Source organism: Trichophyton verrucosum (genome assembly GCF_000151505.1).
Source record: "Trichophyton verrucosum HKI 0517 chromosome Unknown contig00253_1.f1.exp, whole genome shotgun sequence".
Classification (NCBI taxonomy): domain Eukaryota; kingdom Fungi; phylum Ascomycota; class Eurotiomycetes; order Onygenales; family Arthrodermataceae; genus Trichophyton; species Trichophyton verrucosum.
Window position 1 is genome coordinate 1 of NW_003315487.1, and position 17,436 is coordinate 17,436.

Here is a 17,436-nt window from a genome sequence, read left to right on the forward strand (position 1 = left end):
TTTTTTTTTGTTTTTTTTTTTTTTTTTTTTTTGGCACTCTTCCCTTGCTCATTTCATTTTGTCATGATTCGCCTTGTGTCCATTTCATGCTCCCCGCATTTTGTCCTATGCAGATGATTACTGCTATGCTTTTGATTATCGCCTTTGTTTTATTCACTCCAAGTTCCTATTCGACGTGCTAATCTATATACCATGGGTTTGATTTAATTATAGTATCTAACGACTTGAGGTTGGATTCCCCTTTTCATTCTCGCCCGTTTTATTTTTGATGCCCGCTTATGTCCTGCTTTTTTATAATGCCTTGATTAGTCTATTTTACTCGTTCATTATTATTTATTCCTTCCCCCCCCTTCGTCGTTTTTCTTCTAACTGCCTAGACTGGTGAACGGGTAAGATCTCTCCCTACGATTTCATTTGTCTCTTATATCCTGTTTAATATCCTTCTCCCACCTCGTCCATCTTTCTCTGCTTGGTCTCTTTAAACCTAGATACCCAGTGTGGCTAAGGTCATGCATAAAAACAGCTCATGGGAGGCAACCTGTGTATTTATCTACTTTATCCCAGGGGATGTGGCTTGCCTGTCTTCCAAGCAGACAAGCGAGAAATAATATATAACTAAGCCCATAGGGCTACACGTACATTCTGCTCACCTCATATTCCCTTCAATGGCATGGTTCCGCCACATATGATATCACATGTGGCTTGCGGATATCATCTCCCGAGTCAAATAATGTCTGGCGCCCAGGTCTTGGACGAAGAAGACTGTGCGTTGTTAAGAGTAAGTTAGACAACTAGATGCTTCCTTTTACCGAAGCATATCTTGTTCAATGCTGGGATCTCGCTGCCGTGACACCCGGAGTGATCCCCCCGCGAGAGATAAAATACAATATCTAAGAAATACGGAGCGAATACGGCTCATGAATCCATTGATATTTTAACCTGCTCTTAAAGTCGCACAGATTGTGTTCGAGATGGTCCATTTAGTCTGTAAGTTTGTTAACTCTTCCCTGCCTAACCCTTGAGTCTTTTTGGGCTGGCTATCTAGCCTCCATAAACTGGTAGACAGGGTGTAAACGAGACGAAAATCCAAAATATAGTCATTCAAGCTTAGTTAGTTGGTAGCTAGTTACATACGCAGCCAACGAAACGGACAAATGTCGGTGTGCGCTTTTAACTAGCCTTCTCGATATGATAGCAAGCTGCGTTCATAGTCCCATCAGGTTCCTTGCAACAGTAGAATTATTAGCTACGAGCCGTGTAATAAGCTGGACTGCGAATCCAGGAACGTCATTCAGCGCCGACTTGAACCCATCCTTTTGAATAAGATTATTGATATTGGAACAAGTCACTTGCACCAGTGTATCCCGAAGAGCCGGATCAGTAGTTGGGATGTCATAAACACCCCTAATGACATCAGGGTAGTCCTCGTCTTTCCAGTCAGAAAGAATGCTTGCGTGAAATTTATCTTTCACGCAGAATTTAAGCCCTTCTACGTCATATTTCTCAGCAACCGCGAAAACTTGGGCATCAAAAACGAAGGAAGCAGCGCTGGTGGCTGGATTGGTGTAATCGAATTTGTACATGAAGCTGAGCATTGCTTTGATTGCTTGGGGGTCGTCGTCTTTGAGCTCAACAACACCCTCTAGAGTTTCCTGGTCGTCGATTAGCCTCACTCATACCCCAGCTACCAGATATTGATGTCTCAGGACCATCGCTTACCTTCCAGTCGTGTTCTAGCATGCGCGAAAAGAATGTCGAGTGGCTACATAACACCAGTTTGTGCACTTTATATTCCTCGTCAACCGTCCGGACTATGATGTCTGCAAACCGTGAGGAGTCATAATAACTAGCAAAGCTGAGCGTAAGAATAGGTCACCATTGGAAACCCGAACACGGAGATAAACTTACGTTCCAAGATTCCGGAGGAAGAATACCGTATTTTCTGGCTCCAAGTCCAGCATCTTGTTTTACCCTGGGGACTGATATAAATAGGACCTTTAGCTCGCATGTTTTGAGGGCTACTCGAAAAAAATGCCCAGTTATATGTGTGAAGCACAATGTTGGATGAAGGTTTTTTTTTCACCTTCTTCTTCTTTCGTTCTTTGTAAGCCAAAGAAGCCCTAACTAGTTAACTAGAGTGTCAATGTCCAGTGTTGGAATGATAATTATATATATTGCGATCCTCCTTTGAGGTAGGTTGAGGGAGAATGATAAATACGCGTGAATCATAATATGATAAATCATGCTGACCTTTACCCGGTTACATGAGACTTCTGCGAGAGACAAGCTTTGAATAACAGCTGAATTATTGACTTTGGCGTTACTGGATAATTAATATCCTTTCCAGTTTGTCATATAGTTAATTGGGTGTTTTAGCAAAGAAAAAGTGATGCAGCTCCAAGAAACTTCCTGGAAATCAAGTAACCAATTATCGGAAGTGCAAGGTAATAGGCCTTTTCGCTTATTGAATTCTGAGGTTTTCTGGTAGCTTTGTCGGATGTCCCGTAACTATAACCGACTTTGGGTTAGGGTTCTTCCCGCTCTACCGCTCTGTATAACCGGCCTTGACTGGACCGAATACTCAACTGCCCTATCTATTTATGTACTGTATTGCTCCAAGCGTCGTTTTTCCTACTCAACCTGTATCAAATGAAAATTCATGTTCAAGTGTAAACGTCTAACCTCCCGCTATATATAAACTGAACCTTGCATGCATTGGAAGATAACAACACGGAAAATATACCAAAAGCCGTGGTTTATTAATTCTGGAAACATTCTAAAAGCATAATATTAACGTGCTGATAAATAACTTATGTGTTGTTATACATCTGGCAAACATGTCTTTGCCCAGTTGATGGGTATCGCGAGCTCAGACATATACCAGGTCGTCGTACCAAAGTGACATACAAAGACATAAGAACACACTCATCTAAGTAAGTCAAGTATCATAATAAAGGAAAAAAGCAGCCTGCCATTTCATCTTCACGTTCCAAGAGCGCAGTTAACGGTTCTCGTTTCCTAGTTCTTGAGGGACTTGACTGGCGTGAGAAGGCTTTGAGTCTGGTGGCATTTCATATGGATGTGCGGTCACGGGTTGTGTGTGCTGTTGATACATAGGCTGTTGTACCGCTATAGGTTGTGACGCATAGGTTCTAATTAGACGGAGGCGCTTTCGTCGTTCATAAAGGGCCCAGCCTATGGCACCTATAGCTATGACGCCAAGAGGGACACCAACACCAGCACCGATAGCCACATATGTCTTCGATGCGTTTTCGAGTTCAACTGGAGCACTCATAGCGGAAGCATGTATGATGTCATTGCCAGGAGAGGTTGGATCGAGCCTGGGTACGGTGCAAGAGGCTCTGGCAAGGAGAGCGCTATCTGTGATAACATCGCCCCGATTGATGGTAAAGGGCTCCGTGTCCCCAGCACATGTTGTGGTGCTCGATGAATTGGCGACGATCGAGTTCGCGCAGTATAGAGCCGTATGGTTAACAAAGCTGTGGAGAGGGATTGAGCAGCCCGTTTTTCTTGTACTGGCTACTATTCAAGAAGATGTTAGCAACCGTCTACTTTCAAACAGGGAGACAAGTATTAAGCTGGCAGATGTAGGGGTGTACTTTTTGAGCAAGGGTCGGGACACCCAGACGATGAGCTCCAGTTCTTGTCGGTACACGTTCCACGCGCCAGGGTATATGGTTGGTTTGTTACAAGACAGTAACCGTTGGTCATGCAGATTGAGGACTTTGAGCAGCAATGTGTGTCGCGTATCCCTGAGAAACATGGCACATCGTCTACAGCAAGGGAGCCGTCTGGGAAATAGCAATCTCTTGCAGCGTACACCGGTGCAGCCAATAGCAAATAGAGGAGTTTCCTTGACAATAACATCTTGATGAACGGGGGAGGGATGGGAGCAGCCTCAGTTGTGATCGAAAAAGGCCATAAAACGCGAAGGATGGGGGAATGAGGATAATAATATGTGCCAGCTCCCCCTATCTTAAGCGGCCGCAAACTCGGTCGCCAGCCCTTCATGTGCTGATGGAAGCACCACCGCTGCACATCCTCTTCGTAATTGCTGAGGACAATAGCAAAAATTGTCCACTGAAGGGGTAAGGATCATCAGTTCACCCCACCGGCCAAATCCTTCAGGCGGCAGGGATGCCGTATCAAGCAAGGCGGCGGCGTCTCATGATATACCCCAACGGTATTTCGCATCTCAATCTCTGGCTGCATAGATCGCTGGCTTCGTTGGTTCAGCCATCAAAGCGCATGAGACGTTCCTTGACTTGTCGGTTCAAGCAAAGTAAACAAACGGCGGTTCTCGGACGTCGAGAAATAAGGTTGACAACCCGCGCCTGTGGAGCCTTTTCGACTGCCCGAAAGTCAAAATGAAAAAACGTGGGAAGCTTGTCACGGTGAAGAAGAGACGAACACTTAAACACTTCCTCGGCGTGTTGGGGGAATTGGGATCCGAACTCAAAGGCCTACATATACTGTGTTTTGCTCGGGAAATTAAGATTTAGCGGCAACTAAGTCCGCACACAGTACTCCGTATAATCAAGATAGATGAATGGGATGCTTCTTTAGAGGTGGGGTACATATTTGTACAAATTCAGCACGAGTTGTCATAAAAGCCAGTCTAACTCAGCGTAGGGAGCAGCTAAAGCAAGAAAGACGAGTAAGAAGGTCAATGAACGAAGTAACAAAAAAGGGGGTAGGACATAGTAGAGACAGTAAATTTGAAGTGTATTAAATAAGATAGATGGTGAGGGTATCTCAGTAAATCTATATAGTGTAGATTTAGTATCAAAAGAAATAATAGGGAAGAAAAGAAAGAGAAAAGAAGAAATAGGAAAGGCCGCGTAAAGGAAGGCAGGTATTAAATCCATCTGAGATTAAATGGCAAGATGTAGTAAATAAGTAAGGAAAATGGTCAATGGAAAGGCATAACAACATAATACGTCCCATACGGGAGTGTGCATTAAGGGATAGAAGGAGCAACGGGGTGCGGTGATTATGTCTCTTGGAATGGTGGAATGGGAGGAAGTATATATATCAGGGGAAGGGATAGGGATCGACTGATATCAAATAAAGCGGGGGAAAAAGGCGTGTGCCAGAAGTCAGGAAGTGAAGACGAGACAAAAAAAGAAGATTAAACGCGAGCAGGCGGCGGCAGTATTTGGACTATCCTTCTGTGGAAGAATATATTAATGAAAGGAATGTAGTAGTTTGGTATTAGAGTCGAGAGGAAGAAGGGTCTGGCGTTTAATGTCCCTTCTTTCGACAGTGAACTTTCCATTCGGTTCTGGCAACTCTCATGAAGAGCTCGATATCATTTATCGGCACCCAGCTGGTGAGAACTTTCATTGCATTCTCAAAGTCGGATTCGAGAATGATGTCCCGCATTCCGTCGATCAAGGCTGCGGAGGTTGCATGTAGAATATCAAGGCTCTTACCAAAGGGGTTGGCCACAGGGTGAGCAGGGCCGGTTCCAGTACTGGTAGCATCGGCGTGGCCGTTGGTACTGGCTGGAACAGTAGGCTGGATTGGTTCTCCGGAATCTCCCAGAAGCATGAATACATCCCATACTCGGAGTTGAGCAGCAAATGGGATGGAATAGTTGAATAGAGTCAAGTACCATCTGGTTCCGTAGGCAGTTGGGGGAATTCCCAGTTCGGTCTAAACAATGGGTATGGCGTTAGCATGCAGCTATGAAAGGATTGGAGAGTAAAGGAAAATCAGTAACTTACCAGTTTCTCAGCTACCTCCCCATTACCTAGCCAGTCTTTCTCAAAGCTATTCAGTGCCTCCATCAGACCAGCAAAACCTTCACGATAAAGTCGATCAAGTCCTCTGTATTGCCAGAGACGGACGAGCATGACAAAGGCGTTCTCCTCGTCATAGTAAGCAAGTAAAGTGGCAGCCAGTGCTGCCATACCCTGCACATAACCGGTTTCTGGGAAATACAGAGACATGGCATGTAGCACACGGAAAAGAAGTCTCTGTCCTCCACGGTATCGACGGCGGAACATGATATGGCTGCTAATGGTACGAGGGACGTCGATATCGATCTGGACGTCATCAGGGGAAGGATAAACCTGCAACTCATTGAACTTTCTAATCAATTCATCCTCGGTAGGGCTGTCAGGACGTTTCTTTGCACTGGCAGCTAAGAAGGCATGCCATGCTGTTGACCGCCAGCTGTCCGGGATTCCCTTCCAGGTACGATCGATGAGCTTGGTACTGGTTACGTCGAATTCAAAAGTCATGCCAGAGCCATCTTTAGCCTTGGAGGTAAGCCTGGCCATTTTACGCCACTTGTCTTCACGCTCAGATTCCTTCTTCCTCATGGCCTTGGAATAGGCTGTTTCATCTTCGGAGAAACTGAAACTATTGGTCTTTTGGGTAGGGCTGGTTAACATGTCACCGGCCTCGTCCAGGAGCTTGCGAGAACGGTTATGAGGGAGCTTGTTGGCTGCATAACGTAGACTGCTGGTGGTACGAGAAAGATGAGGCTGGTATGAACTCTGGGAGGAAGTTGGACGCATTGGTTGGTCACTGGTTCGCTGAGAGGAAGAACGGCCGGCAAAAGAACGGATACTTGCCGCCCCAGCCGTTGAAGGTGGACGTTTGGCCATAGTACGTTTCCGTCTAGGTGTGGCAGAGGCAAGCATCAAACTGGTCGAGACCCGTTGTAACGGCTGCGGTACGTGCGCTTCTGGCTCGCCATCCTCAGGATGAGGAATGATGAAACCATACCTATCGACGTAACCGTTCTCAATATCATTCCAGTCCTCTAAGCCACCAGCAAGCTCATTACTTTCTCGCTCAACCGTATTTGTCCTTCTGGGTGGGCTAATTGTATTCGTTGACACAGTTTCTGATTTCTCACTTGCAGGGTCAGTAGAAGCTGCATTTCCGTTTGCAGGAGAAGAGTCAGCATTTTCAGAGACATCTTTCTCCTCATCCTTGTCCATGAGCATGCTCTCATCTTCATCCAAAGCCTGGTTCAGTTCTGCCTCACTAATAAAATCCTCTCCCTTCTCATACATCAACCTCACTTTTCGGGATAACATCTCTTCGTCCACCGACAAGGTACGAATGGTACCGCCACTACCACTTCCGGATCTCACAACCCTCAACGAATTCGCAGATCGAATGCGTCGCGTGCTGATATTCCGCATAGTCGAGGAACTCACTTTTCTGGTGGGCGAAATTGTGTGTGCCTCATCAGCACTGAGCAGCTTTGGGTTGGTGGTTGTAGGCGGACTCCATTCGTTTATCTCGTCAATCGTAGAGCTGGTGATGTCCCCTAAAGACGCGCTTGGGATGTCCATTTTGATGCCTTGGAAGGGTGGGATGGGGGGAACTGGAGGTATATTACTTGAGCTAAGACTGGATATACCGGACCGTTTCCTTAGAGCTACCTCACCTCTAGTACCGCGCACCGAGCTCCATTTGCTCTCAGATAAGGATCTTCTTGAAGCGGGTCGGCTAGGAGCCTCGTCCACGATAATGCTGGGTATATCACCGTCCGCGCTCTGTTTGCCTCTCACGAGATTCAACGAGCGTTTTCCGGCAGAGATAGTCGCGCGACGTTCCCTCGAGGCAAAGGCAGAAGAAGTGATCCGCGACCAAGCAGAAGAAGGGCGGGCGTTGGCATTGAAGCTCCTGAACGAGCCAGAGAAGGACGGTCGACTAAGTGGTTCCGCAGCCGTTTCAGCCTCGACTTCTAGTTTATCACGAAGTTTCGGGTCCTCAAGAGTTGCCACAAAGGAGGAAGGTTCGAAATTAACGGACTCCGCGTAGGAGGACACGACCGGAGATGACAGTGTTGGCGGTGATAGCGCTCGCTCTGAAGACGCGGTAGTTGCCATGCTGCGTAACCGGTTCGCCTGGATTGTATTTGCCCGGTTTTTGTTTTCCTACGTATATAGCTGGCCCACACACCAGCTCTTTGCGCCCAACACAAGTAGTGGCGCACAAAGAGGGACGCAGAATCAGGAGCTTGCGAGTTGACGGGCAAGGGTAGACGAGGGCTTCGTTGGCGACCCTGTAGGCGGCATTCCCGAAAGCGAGCGGCCGGAGTGTGAACGTACGGGGGGAGGCCAAATATCGTGGACTGCAGGCGAGTCTGAAACGATGTAGCGGTACCACAGGGAAAAAAAGGAGTGACTGGGCGTTTGGGAACTAGTAGTTGCTCGCGTTGGGCTGCGCTGCGGGCAGGCTAGGGCATGTCGCTCGGCGTTTCAGCGGCCTGCGAGTACACCAATTCAGATATACCCCGACGACGACTTCAGCTGTCTGCTGGCGCCAGCATCGAGGGATCGTGGGATGCCCGGGGTGGTTCGTCGTGCGTTGCGCTGATGTCGAATCACTTTTTGCGCTTTCGCATGTTGACTTTCTGGGGAGGAAAAAAAGAAGGAGCGAAAAAAGAGAAAAAAAAGGAAAAAAAAAAGGAGAGATTAGGTAATAATTGCTGACTAAGAGGATGAGCGGGCGGTGGACATGTGACTTGACGCCGTTTTCGGAAGTGCTTAGTGAGATATAGACTAACTTCTTAGTCATGGATTAGTCGGTGAGAAGATGCAAACATAAGGTGCAAACAAGCCGAAAAGGGGGGAAAGTCTCAGCCTCAAGCTTCTAATAGTGTAAGAAAGTACCTGTAGATCAGAACAACGGTTTACGTCTAAGTATATCCCATGCAGATAAAGGGGAACTAGAAGACGCACGCAAGGGGAAGAAAGAAAAGCCCACCACCCAGTCAACCAGCCTCTACGCTTTTTTATTTTCTTTCTAAGACTTAAGTAGAATAATAAAACAAGAAACTTAATATATCTTATATATATAAGGGTACATAACTATTGTCCAGCCCGGCTTTCATCCTTGCAAAATACTTGGAACCATTCCATGTACCTTTGAGTGGTTTGTGGTTTTTTCGTTACCACTACTAGAAAATTGAACAGAATACTCATAGAACTGGGGCCTAGCCCTGGCCTTGTGGTAGAGGGACTCACTCCAACAAATACGGTTATTGATGGGCTCCCAAGCAATCTTCCCATTAAATTGGAGTTTGTTACCCAGTGTTGCATAGCTCAGGTTGGATTGGTAGTCATTGATGTATTGTTCGTGTTGCCCTCGGTGCAGAAGGCTCTGGTGTAGGTCGTTGCGTCGTGTCACGAGACGGACGCGCTGACTGAGAGCGGGGTCGTCCTAAAGGACGTTGTGGCTCGTCGACTGGATTACCTAACGCGGTAGGTGGGTTATTCTGTCGCCAAAGGTGGTAAGTGGGGGTTTTTGACGAGGTCGTCCGTCAACGACAAGAATCTCTTGACCGCGCTGTTTAAGGATGGGCGGTCTATAGGCCAGTCCGCTGGAATTTGCGCTATTACTAGGTATATCTCTTGCTGCTGGGCAACCACGTAACGTATTCTTGTTAAGGTGTCTGTGTCAAATTGGTCGTGTCCGACGTATCGAGCTGCTCGAAATATTTTGAACTATAGAGCAAGCTACAGAGCGTCGGCGGGGATATCAGATATAGGAGTAGGACGCAGAGCAGAAGATAGGGTATAAGAAGAAGTCAAGTTGTCGTCGACGGAGTCAAGGTGTCGATAGACAAGATGGCTGAACGACACAACCAGGCAGAGGTTGTCGCAGACAAAAGAGAGGAAGAAACTGCACGACAACAGACACCGTCGTCTGGTTGGTATAGCGGAAGCAACGTCCTGGCGTTCCCGGGGCGTTAGAAAGAAGAAGACATGCTACCACCCAGCCCCCTTCTAGAACCTAAAGGTTAGCTGGAAATAAGTACGTAACTAAGGTTATAAGTAAATAAGTTAACTTGCCGAAACATGCATATAAAGGATTTCTGATTACAGAGCTGAAGAATACAGTGGTTGATTGCTTGGGTGTAACCATCGAGACGGTTAAAGCTCTTAAAGTCTTGTCAAAGTCTGCCGCTACACCAAAAAGGAGTGAGCCCACACTACTGGTAGGCAGAGCTGAAGTTTGACAAGTCTTTACTCTTAGTCGACTAAGTTAACTAAATTAGTAACCATGACTAGTTAACTGGGTGGTTAATTATCTGGGGACTTGTTTGAGAAGAATCGACATACCTGAAATGATAGAACTAAGTCATCGTTTAGTTTTGTTAAGTTCCACATTCCCTTATAGGTAGAGATTGGCTTTCCATCTTGTATTAATAAAGCCTTCCTTGCAGATGAGTCAATGATGACCCCACCAGCATTAAAACATGCCCGGTGGCCATCCAGTTCCCCGATGGGTAATCGCTACAGTCTATACGTGAAGCGACTTGTATTGAGAATGATGTACAGAGTCCCGTGCCATTTTTCCAAAGAGGAGCTAGTTCTGCTACTCCGGTATTTTGTAGGATCTCCCTGTGAGGCTCGGTGAGCAGTAGGCGCTGCAATACTAGTTATCTGGTGACGTGGGTTTGAATATAATGAGAACGTATATGTATATTGGATTAAGAACTAATCGCTAACCTTTTAGAAAGAGGTTAGGATTGAAAAGATGTATATACAAATAGAAGCTTAGTAATCACTGGCATGACTTGTAGTTACGGCATGACACTCCCTTACCCTCGCCTTATCCATTAGATATTTCTCCCGTGACAAACTCACCGAGTTCAACTTCGAGCTTACGGAGAATAAACCCCAGCATTGTCAGTGACGTGTAGTATAAGGTTACCTAGGCTTCTTCATAGAGTTTGGACTCCATTAGGGAGATTCTGGCTTTGGGATTGGATTAGGCAATAATCGCATATAAAGATCTTGACTTGGAGGTTGAATTGGGGGTAACATGTGTTTTTTTAACCTGGACTACCAGATTAGGCCACCAGATTAGGCTAGCAATTAATAAATTTAAGATTGGTTGTTGGTGTGTTTTTTCTGGCGTTTGGTCAACGTGCTTAATTTTTCAATGAGAGGTATTATTCACTCATTCTATTCTATGCCTATCTATCGCCCTTTTCTGTACTCATATAGTCGCTGAGGCATTGTTTTGCTATCACGTTCCTTCGAGATTTCTTAGCCTCCCTTTGAAAAGTACCTAGTTAACTAGTTAGCAGGTGCAAGTGCCGCGGCCTTCTCCTTCTCGGCTCGTGCTTTAGCTAGCCTCTCCTCCTTGAGCTTGAGCAAATCAGTCAAGTTCCACGGCGAGTCCATGATATCAAAGAAGATTTCAACGACCTGGATGACGTCTGTCTTAAGGAAAGTCTCATTGTTCAAGATGACGCCGAGCTCCTTGTAAGTGCGCGCAGTGTAGCTTCTGCTGTCCTTGGCGCCGAAGAAGCCGAGCATCTTCTGGTAATCCCACATCTCAGAGATGTCGTTATACTGCTGCTCGGGGCCGTGGATGAGCCGTTCAATGGTGTAGCCCTTGTTGTTGACTACGAAGATGATGGGTTTGAAGCCCTCGCGGACCATGGTGCCGATCTCCTGGACGGTCATATGTAGACTGCCATCGCCGACAAGGAGGATGACACGGCCTGGGCTGGAGGTCTCGCGACGGGCGAGGAGGACACCCAAAGTGGCAGGGACTGAGAAGCCGATGCAACTGTAGTAGAGTTGGGAGAAGTATGTGGTGTTGTCGGGAAGTGTGAGGCCCTGGGAGCCGAACTGTGAGGTTCCAACTTCGGCAATGACAAAGTCGTTGGGGCGTAGGAACTTGGAGAGGCGGTCCCAGAAGCGAGCGTGGTCAAGGGGATCAGTACAGTTGTCATCAGATGGTTTCTATGGAAGATGTTAAGATAATGGTCACTGCTAAAGGGTGACTGACGCAGACATACCTCTGAGGTCTTGGGGAGTATCTTGGCAAGGTCTACTTTCCGTTGGATAGGTTCTTTAGCGAGTCTGGCGAGGAGCTTTGTAATAACAGGTCTAAAGTCAAGACCCTTCCAGACCTTTCCTCCCACTGAGCAGAATCCAGGGTGTAGTTCAATGAGCTTATCGGCGGGGAGCTGTGTGCTGAATCCACCCGTGTTTCCACTAACGTTAAACGGACCTAGGTGCAGGACAGCATCATGGGACTCTATCTGGCCCTTGAGGGCAGGGTTACTCGAGGTGATACCGCAATATAGACCGGCGTAGTGAGGATCGGACTCGTTGACAGTAGATTTACCTAGTGGCGTCGTATACCACTATCATATGTTAGAATCACTATTCAGTAAGAAGAACAGGCAGAGAGGGTAGGCTTACGGGAGCAGCTAGCAGCTTGATAAGCTCACTTGTTTCCTTGTACAGGTTATGCCTGGACATCAACATGTCAACCAAGACACCGGGATCCTTGGCTTGACCCATACGCTTGACGACTTCCTCGACAACCTCATCCTCCTCCGCCTCTCTGCCCTCATTCCTCACAGTAAGGTCAAGGGGTTTCTCCAACGGGGCGGCATCAATCGGACTATCTTGAATATCCAATGGCACGAACAGGTAGACGGGCAGCCTCCTCTTAATAGCTGTTTCAATCACACGGTCCACCTCGGCAGCAACCTTACTCTCGTCATCCAGGAAGGCAGTAGCGGCAGCTACAGGCTCAACCATCTTCTGATACGTTCGGTGGTCCCACTGGTCCATCCACAAGGTATGATGGATACGCGTGTGGTTGCGCTGCATGTCTCTCGACGTGTTTCCCACGATATGGATGACTGGTATGTATTCACTGTATGCGCCCACTATGCCGTTCAGGGCACTCAACTCTCCAACTCCGTATGTAGTGACGACAACGCCGGGCAGGGAACGAGCACGGGCGTATCCATCCGCCGCGTAGGCAGCGTTGAGCTCATTGCAGGTGCCAACCCAGCGCAAATCCGGCACGCTGTAGACATGGTCGAGCAGGTTCAGGTTGAAGTCACCAGGTACTCCAACGATATTGCGAATGCCGAGCTGGTGTAGACGGCGAAAGATGTACTCGCCAACAGGGATCGTAGACATGGTCACTTCTGTATAGTTGTCTGGTTCCCTGTGTTTCTGACGGTCGTGATGCTAAATGGAGGTGCTGGGAGAATGAGCGTGGGGCCGGGTCTGGATCTGCGGCAGAGAGTAAGCGAGGGATGTCTGATATCAAGGGAAGATCGAGATCGAGAAATAGGCTCTTCTCTATATATGTACCTGTAGGGATGCTTCTTCCCCTCCACGCTCGGCTTTTCGCTCCTGCTGGTTCTTTTTGCCCCGCAAAAAACGCCCTTCGACTTCCATGCTTCGGCCCGACGGAAGCTTAGATAAGCAAGGGTAAACGCCGGGCGCCCTTGCCCTAGCCCTAACCCTGCGCCTTTCCAAAAGGGGACACCCTCCTTAGTATCAGGGGAGCTCTGGAGACAGTTGGAGACAACAAGCAGCAACAAGCGTGGCCTCTTCTGCTTGTCTGCCTCTTTCTCCCTGACTGACTGACTGCTCGTTGTTCCTCCAGATTCACTCTGCTACCTCGGCTAAACTCGGGTGTTTTTCTCCGCCTTCGCCACCGGCTGTAGTGGAGAACATGCAGGAACTAGCAGAATAGTAAAGGAGTAACTTGTTGGTAGATAAGATAGATATACAGGAGAAAAACGACGTCACCTTGGGCGAGAACTAGATCTCTCTGTTGACTGCTTCATTGTATTAGGACTTCTATATCCACAACTAAACATCCAAGCATGCCTATTTCCAATATGATACTCCTAACCTCCCTCATCACTGTGCCTGCGCCTGGCTAGGAAGGTTTTCTATCTGCCGTACTAGGAAGCTCTTCTCGTCCGTGAACTGGTCATCGTCTGTCCGGTCTTCCAGAAACTTGGGAAGGAATTTCAGCAGTCTCTCTCGGTTGTTGATTAGAATCCGCTGGACTGCCACGCTTTTGTTTGGATTGGCCACAAATACCTAATGTCATATTAGCTAAAGGTCTGAATACCACTGATGATAGAAGATACATACTTTGAAGATGTGGAAACCCTCATATTGCACCATTTTGCGGTCGTCTCGAAGCAGGTTCATGCATAGTTTGAGGTGATCACCACTGTCCACGTACGCTGTCATGACATTGTAGTTGGCCCGATCAAGCAGCAGCTCGCCCAAAAGCTTAATACTCTGTCTCTTGGTTACGTATGAGTCAGACAGCACCAAAATGTTGTTGTATCTGCTGAAAAACAGGTCGAAGTTGGCACTTAGGTAGCCGGCCACCAGTGCCTTATGACGAGTCAAGATATCCTAACCGTGATGTTAGTTACCAGCATAATAACCATGGGAATATATAGAAAAACATACCCTAAACGTGGTAAACGCATCTGCGCTTACTTCAAAACTACTCTGGTTGATCCAGCCCAGAAAACTCCAGAACAGTCCCTCCCCGCTCTGCTTCTTTCCTGGCTGTATCTCGTTAAGTCGTATTGCTCTTTCGCCCTCTCCAGACTCATCGTACAAGATAATACCGGCCACCACCTCGTACTTTAGCGCTTCTCGTAGAATGGAGCCACATGGCATTGCGCTTTTGTTGTTTTCATACCCTCGACATAGCTGTGTCAGGATCTCGGGCCGCTTGTGGACGACGTACGAAATGACGGGCGGGTCACCAGATGTAGACGAGACAGAAGCAGCACCTCCACCGCCCGCGGAATTAGGTATAGTTGAAGACGCGGCCGATGTGTCAGGTCTGAAACGGAGGATATGCGAGAATATGGTCTGGGTGTCCTTGCGAGCTTCAAACGGTAGATTAGGGATAGATCGCGCAAGTTCGTAGAGAAGGTCTTCCTGTAATGATGCGTGGACAAGTTGCTGTACCTGGTCGGGTAATGTATCGACCTCTATTTTCCACCTGGTTAGCAGACATAGAGGCACAAATGAGTATTGAGTATGAGCGCATCCAGACCTTGTGTCCCCTGGACTATCAACTTCATGTGGCCCAGCTGCTTAGCTAGGTCTTCCTCAACCTGCCAGTCTTATTAGTATTTCATCTGAAGTAGTGTCTCTCTGGTACTTGAGGGGTTCACCTTTGCATCTCCTGGGACATCCCGCAGCTTGACCAGCAGGTCTTTGGTTGTCCTTGCAACCTCTGCGGGCTGCCGCTGTCTGCTCCTGTTAAATAGAAATGCCATCACTGGATAAAAAGATAGACCAGGTCTTCTCCTCTTTCTCTACTATTCCCAAGGTCCTGCTCATATAAGACGCGCTTTCAGATCAGGGGAGATAGTAGTGCCGCGCCGCAGTATAGTGCAATGCAATGGATAAAAGACAGATATCAGTGTAAAGGACAGCTTCCTAGTTCACAGTCATCATTGTCCACCTAGCTTCCCTTCTCCCTAATTCCCATCTGTGTATAAGCTGTGTTTTGGTGGTGAAGGGCAGCAGATGTTGATGTTGATGTCACTAGCTGAGGAGCTCTGTTACGTTAAATAGTTATCGATCGCAAGACTTTTTGCCCCACCCGCGCAGAAAATCATCCTATTTAGTTATCTCGATATTTTTTTTTTTTTCTCTTTTAACCTTGACAATAATACAAAAATTCAGACAAACACCTACGAGCTTCCAACTTAGGATAGCTACTGGCTACTTGCTAGCTCTGCTCGTTTAGCGACATTTTATCTTGTTCTATCTGCGACAATGAGTCCTCCACCTACGCACGATGACCGGGACAGCGACAGTGACGAATCGGCGCCTGAAGAGCCCCTCGATCTTACCCGCGATGACGGATGGGAAGACGTAGAGCCCGAAGAAGAGAGCGAACCCATTGTTGGCCTTTTCACAGACAAGATATACTCTGACACTCGTTCAATGCTGGAAGAAAGCAAGGAGAAGTTTGGGTTCGACTTTGTTCGCGTGCAACAACAGTTGGGTGTGTACCCAGCCGATCACTGTCTACGGTATCTACCCGGTTGCTAACCACTTCACATATAGGACTCAACTTCCTTGGGACTATCAGGCTGGTCAATTATATCCGCTCAGAGGTGAAGAACGGCAACACAAAGCCTGACGTCTCCAGCGCCGCCCTATTCGAAGATGAGAAATATCTCAAGCCTGTTCTGGAGGATGATGCGCTGCTATACAGCTTAGACGATATTTCAGACCTGACTGTTGGAGAACAACAAGAGGTAACAGGTAGACTGGGAAAAATAACTGATTCAGCACGGATAAAGGACCTTGAGAATGAGCTTAGTAACCTCCGCGGCGAATTTGCAGAGTATAAGCAGATGGTGCAGAAGGCCCTGAACCAATCCATAGAGGACGAGGGTGAGAGCAGCAATAACAAGGGAGATTCTTCAAGCTCGCGGTCTTTCCAGGAGGCAGAAAAGGGATACTTCACTTCATATGCCTATAACGGTGCGTAGACATAACACACATCGCTTAGTCTCACTGTTTGGACTAACGACAACAGCAATTCACGAGTCAATGATAAAGGACTCCATTCGGACAGATGCGTACCGTGATTTTATCTATGATAACAAGCACTTGTTCAAGGACAAGGTTGTTCTAGATGTTGGCTGTGGAACGGGTATCTTGTCAATGTTCTGCGCCAGAGCCGGCGCAAAGCAAGTGATTGCCGTTGATAACTCAGATATCATCAGCAAGGCACGAGAAATCGTATATGAAAATGGATTCGATAAAGTCATCACGTAAGTATCATCTACCACGGTCAACTTTTGATGGTCCATATCTAATGAAAATCATAGATGCCTGCGTGGTAAGATTGAAGAAGTCATCCTTCCCGTGAAGCATGTCGACATCATAGTCTCCGAGTGGATGGGCTACTGTCTCCTTTTTGAGGCTATGTTTGATTCTGTTCTCTGGGCTCGCGACCGTTACCTTGTCCCTGGCGGTCTCATGGTCCCTTCGCATGCAACCATTCGCATTGCGCCAGTTGCCTCAGCAGACATCGTCCAGGAGCACATCACCTTCTGGAAATCAATTTATGGCTTTAACATGACAAGCATGCTCGAAGGCGTACATGATGAAGCTATTGTGCGTAGTCTCCAGCCCGATATCATGGCTGCTGAATCAGAGCTCTTTTTTTACATGCCGCTTCAAACAATCACGGCCAAGGAGCTTGTATTCACCAAGGAATTTTCTGTCACACTCTCCCAGGATATTGACTCTCTAGACGGCTGGGCCGTATGGTTCGATATAATATTCATGCCTTCGGCTGATAGCAAATTGACTCCCGAAGAGGCCTTGCCAGAAATAATGAAGAAACGAGATATAGTAGCCTTCACAACTGGCCCCGATGGGAAACAAACGCATTGGCATCAGGGTCTCTTCCTCATCGACCAGAAGAAAAACCCTACTGCTGCAATGAAGAAGGGACAGGTAATTAGTGGCTCTATCGAGTACCAGAAGAAGGATGAGAAGTCACGCTTGTTAGATATCACCATTGGGTGGAACTCGGATGGCAAGTCTGGAAGCCAGAAGTGGTCTTTGACATAGTTCATATGAGGATAAAGAGCGATTAGAG

The 17,436-nt window shown here is 47.3% G+C and overlaps 5 protein-coding genes across 5 annotated transcripts; 1 reads left to right on the top strand and 4 right to left on the bottom strand.

Annotated features, from left to right (window-relative positions):
- Positions 1 to 1,205: 1,205 nt before the first annotated feature.
- On the bottom strand, positions 1,206 to 1,961 carry TRV_02905 (uncharacterized protein; the record flags this gene model as incomplete). Its single annotated transcript, XM_003022872.1, has 3 exons — positions 1,206 to 1,642; positions 1,680 to 1,762; positions 1,909 to 1,961. 3 exons carry the CDS (start codon positions 1,959 to 1,961, stop codon positions 1,206 to 1,208), a joined length of 573 nt encoding a protein of 190 aa, XP_003022918.1.
- Positions 1,962 to 5,265: 3,304 nt separating this feature from the next.
- TRV_02906 (TBC domain protein, putative) lies at positions 5,266 to 7,877 on the bottom strand (the record flags this gene model as incomplete). Its single annotated transcript, XM_003022873.1, has 2 exons — positions 5,266 to 5,679; positions 5,751 to 7,877. The coding sequence occupies 2 exons, from the start codon at positions 7,875 to 7,877 to the stop codon at positions 5,266 to 5,268; spliced, it is 2,541 nt and encodes an 846-aa protein (XP_003022919.1).
- Positions 7,878 to 11,078: 3,201 nt separating this feature from the next.
- Positions 11,079 to 13,217, bottom strand: TRV_02907 (pyruvate decarboxylase, putative; the record flags this gene model as incomplete). The annotated part of the gene is made up of 4 exons (XM_003022874.1): positions 11,079 to 11,753; positions 11,810 to 12,160; positions 12,219 to 13,004; positions 13,131 to 13,217. 4 exons carry the CDS (start codon positions 13,215 to 13,217, stop codon positions 11,079 to 11,081), a joined length of 1,899 nt encoding a protein of 632 aa, XP_003022920.1.
- Positions 13,218 to 13,688: 471 nt separating this feature from the next.
- On the bottom strand, positions 13,689 to 15,085 carry TRV_02908 (uncharacterized protein; the record flags this gene model as incomplete). The annotated part of the gene is made up of 4 exons (XM_003022875.1): positions 13,689 to 13,874; positions 13,929 to 14,201; positions 14,289 to 14,794; positions 14,968 to 15,085. The coding sequence occupies 4 exons, from the start codon at positions 15,083 to 15,085 to the stop codon at positions 13,689 to 13,691; spliced, it is 1,083 nt and encodes a 360-aa protein (XP_003022921.1).
- Positions 15,086 to 15,590: 505 nt separating this feature from the next.
- On the top strand, positions 15,591 to 17,408 carry TRV_02909 (uncharacterized protein; the record flags this gene model as incomplete). The annotated part of the gene is made up of 4 exons (XM_003022876.1): positions 15,591 to 15,822; positions 15,885 to 16,307; positions 16,336 to 16,600; positions 16,658 to 17,408. 4 exons carry the CDS (start codon positions 15,591 to 15,593, stop codon positions 17,406 to 17,408), a joined length of 1,671 nt encoding a protein of 556 aa, XP_003022922.1.
- Between the last annotated feature and the right edge of the window lie 28 nt (positions 17,409 to 17,436).